The sequence below is a fragment of the Brassica napus genome, chromosome C1, assembly GCF_020379485.1.
Source record: "Brassica napus cultivar Da-Ae chromosome C1, Da-Ae, whole genome shotgun sequence".
In the NCBI taxonomy this organism is placed as follows: Eukaryota; Viridiplantae; Streptophyta; class Magnoliopsida; order Brassicales; family Brassicaceae; genus Brassica; species Brassica napus.
This window is the reverse complement of record NC_063444.1, coordinates 25,343,146-25,347,401: the sequence shown is the minus strand read 5'-3', so window position 1 is coordinate 25,347,401 and position 4,256 is coordinate 25,343,146. Positions and strand designations below refer to the sequence as shown.

Sequence of the window (4,256 nt, the reverse complement as noted above, 5' to 3'; positions counted from 1 at the left end):
ATCTCTACTGACAAGCTCAAGAACGATATAGAGCTTTGTTTTGCTCCCCAAAACATGGCCAGCCCAACACCACATGGGGAAGTTTACACGGTAAGATTATTAGCACATAGAAAGTTGAATAAGATTAAAAAATTCCATAAGCTTCTTATATGGCTCAGTGATTTCGACTACATTTATATGTTTAATCAGTTACATTGTCAATTTCTATTTTAAGCCGTCCCCATGGGCAACGCAATAGTGTCCTGAGGGAGGGAAAAAAGCATTAGTTTCAGGTTGTTTACATACTCCTGCACAAGAACGTACGCCCATTATATATCTTCTCGATCTTGCTCATACCAATATATTTTTCTTAGATTTAAGAACCAAATTAGAAAGAAAGAAAGGTACTCTAATTTAAAACCATATACATGCCACCATAGTCGTGATCAAAACCATTATAGATTTTAAAAGGAATGAAAATACCCAGCATTCTTCTGTTCCTATTAACCATTTTAGGATTCATATTCTTAGGAAAATGGCTCGGTGCAAACTCAGGAAATGCCATAGCTTCATAACCCTGATAAGAGCATAACGACTAATAGTATTAAGGTAAACGAAACTCCACTAAGTAAAGAGGAGTTCTCTGTAAAAAATGTCTCTGGATATTGATTACCTTATTGATCCCTCTTTGTTCGGCATGCCTCTGGAACCAACTTCCACTATGCTGACCATCTAGCTTCTTGTCACTTTTGATCTTCACCTTCAACTTGAGTCTCCTAATAATAATTAAAAAAAAACACTTCGTAAGATCTATTATTGAGGATTTATTACCTTTTGAAAGAGGAACCATGTTAGTGTTATACCTTAACAGCCGCCGAAGAAAATCCCCATTTAGCATGAGGCTCATCTTCTGCGTCATTCCTCTCTGCCTTTGCACCTGAGAGTCCGAAGCCTCTCCGTAATCTGATTACGATTTAGAACCGTCTTCAAAATAAAAAAAAAAATTGGAAGGGAGACTTAAAACTGAGAATGATATTGAATTGGAATTGAGAGTAACGAAGCCATAAATCTGGATCTTAAGCGTTACCAGAGAAGCTTCTAGGAGGTGGGTAGAGGAAGAGTTGGCCAGAAACCCAGAAGACGATAGAGGATAGTAAGAGCATCCGCACATGGGGGTTCATAAGAATTTTTTAATATTTTTTTAGTGAAACCATAAATAGTGTTGAACCTCTATTTATTGTGTTCTTGCATTAGTGAATCTCAAGCAAGGATTCATAAAAATAAAATATTATTATTTATATTTTTTTAAACTTTCAATTAATTAACAATACATGAATAAAATATAATAATTTTTTATAATTTTTTAAAAAAAATTATTCAATACATTAAGAATAGATAACATAAAAATGACATAAAAATTTTATTAAATACATTGAGAATTCAAGAACATACAAAGATTATTCATACAATAATTGGCATTATTAAAAATTAAAAAAAATATATATATAAAAATACAAATTTATATTAAATTTTTTATATATTGAAATTGGTTACATAGTTATGACAGGTATATCAAACTTAACTAATTTTTTTAAAAACAATTAAACCTACACCTAAAATTCTAAACCCAAAGTTCTATCTCCAACGTCACCGTCTTCTAGTCACATACCGGAGCTTGGACCTTCTCCACTCTAAACACCTAATGTCCTCGCCACTAATGACTCACCCCTTTTGCCACCTTCTCCTCCATCAAGCTTCTCTGCCTTGTCTACCTTCCTGTAACACAATACACAAACTACAGAATATATATTATATAGAACGCAAAGAGTCAGAGGCAGATGTGCATGGTAAATCGGACGACTTGTCTCAGGCATTAAACATCATCTCTAACAATGGAAGACAAAAAAGACAGCATATTACCTTGTGTAGTTGCATGATTCTATCTCTCCCAACCGTAAGTGCACGCCTTGACACTTCGATCAAATGAACCAGAGTAGAGCTCTGCAGTTCTGTGTCTGAAACATAGGGAAAAAACAGTGTTCCTGTGACCTGTAAAGGTCTGTAGACACATAATCATAAAAGCTGAAACAGATTGGACCTTATGAACATGGCGATCAACTCCTCTAGTCGTCAAGTAACGACCATCAGAGTTAACAGCTAAAGCATCTACAATTACAACAAACAGCAATCATGAATACAAAATGAAACCTTAAGAGCGTTCGAGAATTTGGAAGTACCACTCTGAGCAATGGTTCCAAGACAGACAGTCTATAAGTTCTTCCTTTGTCACCACCATCTCCAAACAAAGCAGGCTCTGTCACACTCAAGAACCTCAGCTTATCAAAGCATCACTTGCATTACTGTAAACATATACAAAATACACATTCAATCAATTCTTGTGACTATATAAACTATGAACTATCAAATCCAAAAATCTGCTCACCTGCCAGTGATAAAGTCTCAAACTTTCACATTCATATCAAGTTCCCATGACTAAAAATCAAAACTTTAGTAGAAACGAACCTCAGCTTGGCACTCGAACTTCTCACCGGACCCTTCACCGCGAACCAATTACATATCTTCTCGAGGTCCCAACTACATGAAGCGCCGGTTCTCAGACCACCACCACTGCGAGGAAGAAACACACAAGTAGATATATTGATTTCAATAAACATACACAAGAAATAAGGTCCAATTTGTCAGACCACCACCATTCTCCTCTGATTGTTACAAAAGAGAAATAAAAAACATAGAAGAATTGAGATGAAAGGAGAAAGAATTGAATCTGATGAAATGAGGAGAGAGGAGAGAAGGGGACGAACAATGGAAAGAGATGGAGAGAGAGTGGAGGAAGCCAAAGCTAGACTTATTACCGAACTCCAGCTTCTGTAAGAGACGAGGAGAGGATGTGGAGAAGGAAAGAGAAGGCAGTGACTGATTGACACGTGGTCTGAACCGCTTCATACGAGTTCACTACTAAGGATCGGTTCAATGAATTAAATTCATTTTTCATTTTTTTAAATCAATTCGGGCCTAGGAACTTGAGCCCATGAACCCCATTACATCCTCTAATGTGCCTGCTTTAAGCTTAAGTTTGGGCCTCTGAAAAGTGTAATAAACCTTGCAATAAATAAAAATTGGAGATGCCACCTGTAAACAATTTCCCTATGCTTGATGCTGATGTGGCACAAGGAGGAGAGAGAAAAATCTATTTTATTGTTATAGATATCAAAAGCCTTGATCACCCTGAAAAGACATTAGAACTTGTTCTGCAGCAACCTGTTTTCTGTTCTAGAAAATCATTTGATTCATTTGTCTTCTAAGAAAATAGCTTTGTTCTGAACTGTACTAAACATAAACTAGTCACTGGGGATTTGTTTTCTACCATACGTTCCTTGAAAGACTTTATTGTTAGGAATTTTCAGAAACCAAAATCACTTAGGGGGTGTATTGAATTTGGAATTTTAGAGTATTTTGGTTTTTCATTAAAATCCCCTGTTATTCAACTAATCATTTCTAATTTTTTTTCAAATCATGTGTTATTGGATATGACATTTATCTAAAATCTCTTAAAATCACTTGTAATCTACTGTTATTCAATTAACAATTTACAAAAGTTAAATCAAATCTACTGTTATTCAATGATAAACAATTTTGAAAGGAAAATTTTATGAAATGGATTTGAAACCAACTTTTTTATTATTTTCAGTCAAAACTATTGTCACACAAATCCCACCATTGTACCTGTTATTTGGAAAGACCCAAAATCAAATAAAAAATTGGCCACTTTGAAAGAGATGACTGATGAGAACTGAGAGAGAACAAGGAAGAGAGATATCAGAGATGAAGCTTCCCAGAAAAGTACTAAACTTTCAATTCCCTCTTGTTCCTGAATCAATTCCCAAGATTCGATTTTGGAGTCTCTCAAACCTAAAGGAAGCCCTTTGATTGTTCGATTCGATTTCGTCTCGGCATTTCGTTGGATTCGAGAAACATGTTTTGTGCTCTGAAGAATCTGAGGTTGAGCTAAGGCACACGTCAATTGATTTGTTCCTCTGGTGTTCTATTACAAGTCTCTTCCAGTTGAATAACAGTGTTTTGGTTCTGTTTTTAAAATCCCATGTTATACACAAGACAAAGAAGATTTTGACAAGACCTTTTGATCCTGAAGAGTAAGAAAGTCTAGTAAAGTTTATTTGTTCTTTTCATGTTCTACTTTATGGTCAACTAATGTTTGTGAGCTTGAAAACTATGTAAGGTTTTTGATCGTGACTCTC

General features: G+C 35.3%; 1 protein-coding gene across 3 annotated transcripts; it reads right to left on the bottom strand.

Annotated features, from left to right (window-relative positions):
- Positions 1-367: 367 nt before the first annotated feature.
- On the bottom strand, positions 368-2,255 carry LOC111201853. Of its 3 annotated transcripts, none has more exons than XR_007318668.1 (4): positions 1,900-2,255; positions 843-1,774; positions 653-755; positions 368-556 (listed from the first exon to the last, which is right to left on the bottom strand). XR_007318668.1 is itself a non-coding variant. In XM_022694185.2 (3 exons), the coding sequence occupies exons 1-3, from the start codon at positions 896-898 to the stop codon at positions 389-391; spliced, it is 327 nt and encodes a 108-aa protein (XP_022549906.1). In that variant the 5' UTR covers positions 899-1,860; the 3' UTR covers positions 368-388. The 3 variants fall into 3 exon arrangements, 1 of the variants encoding a protein (XP_022549906.1); XR_007318667.1 differs by having other exon boundaries at positions 843-1,755; XM_022694185.2 differs by lacking the exon at positions 1,900-2,255 and having other exon boundaries at positions 843-1,860.
- Positions 2,256-4,256: the final 2,001 nt, after the last annotated feature.

Excerpts from the sequence above, each read along its gene's own strand:
- LOC111201853 (XM_022694185.2), bottom strand. The coding sequence starts at position 898 with ATGACGCAGAAGATGAGCCTCATGCTAAATGGGGATTTTCTTCGGCGG. Across the intron at positions 756-842 it reads TTTCTTCGGCGGCTGTTAAG|GAGACTCAAGTTGAAGGTGA; the intron begins GTATAACACTAA and ends AATTATTATTAG. Across the intron at positions 557-652 it reads AACAAAGAGGGATCAATAAG|GGTTATGAAGCTATGGCATT; the intron begins GTAATCAATATC and ends TGCTCTTATCAG.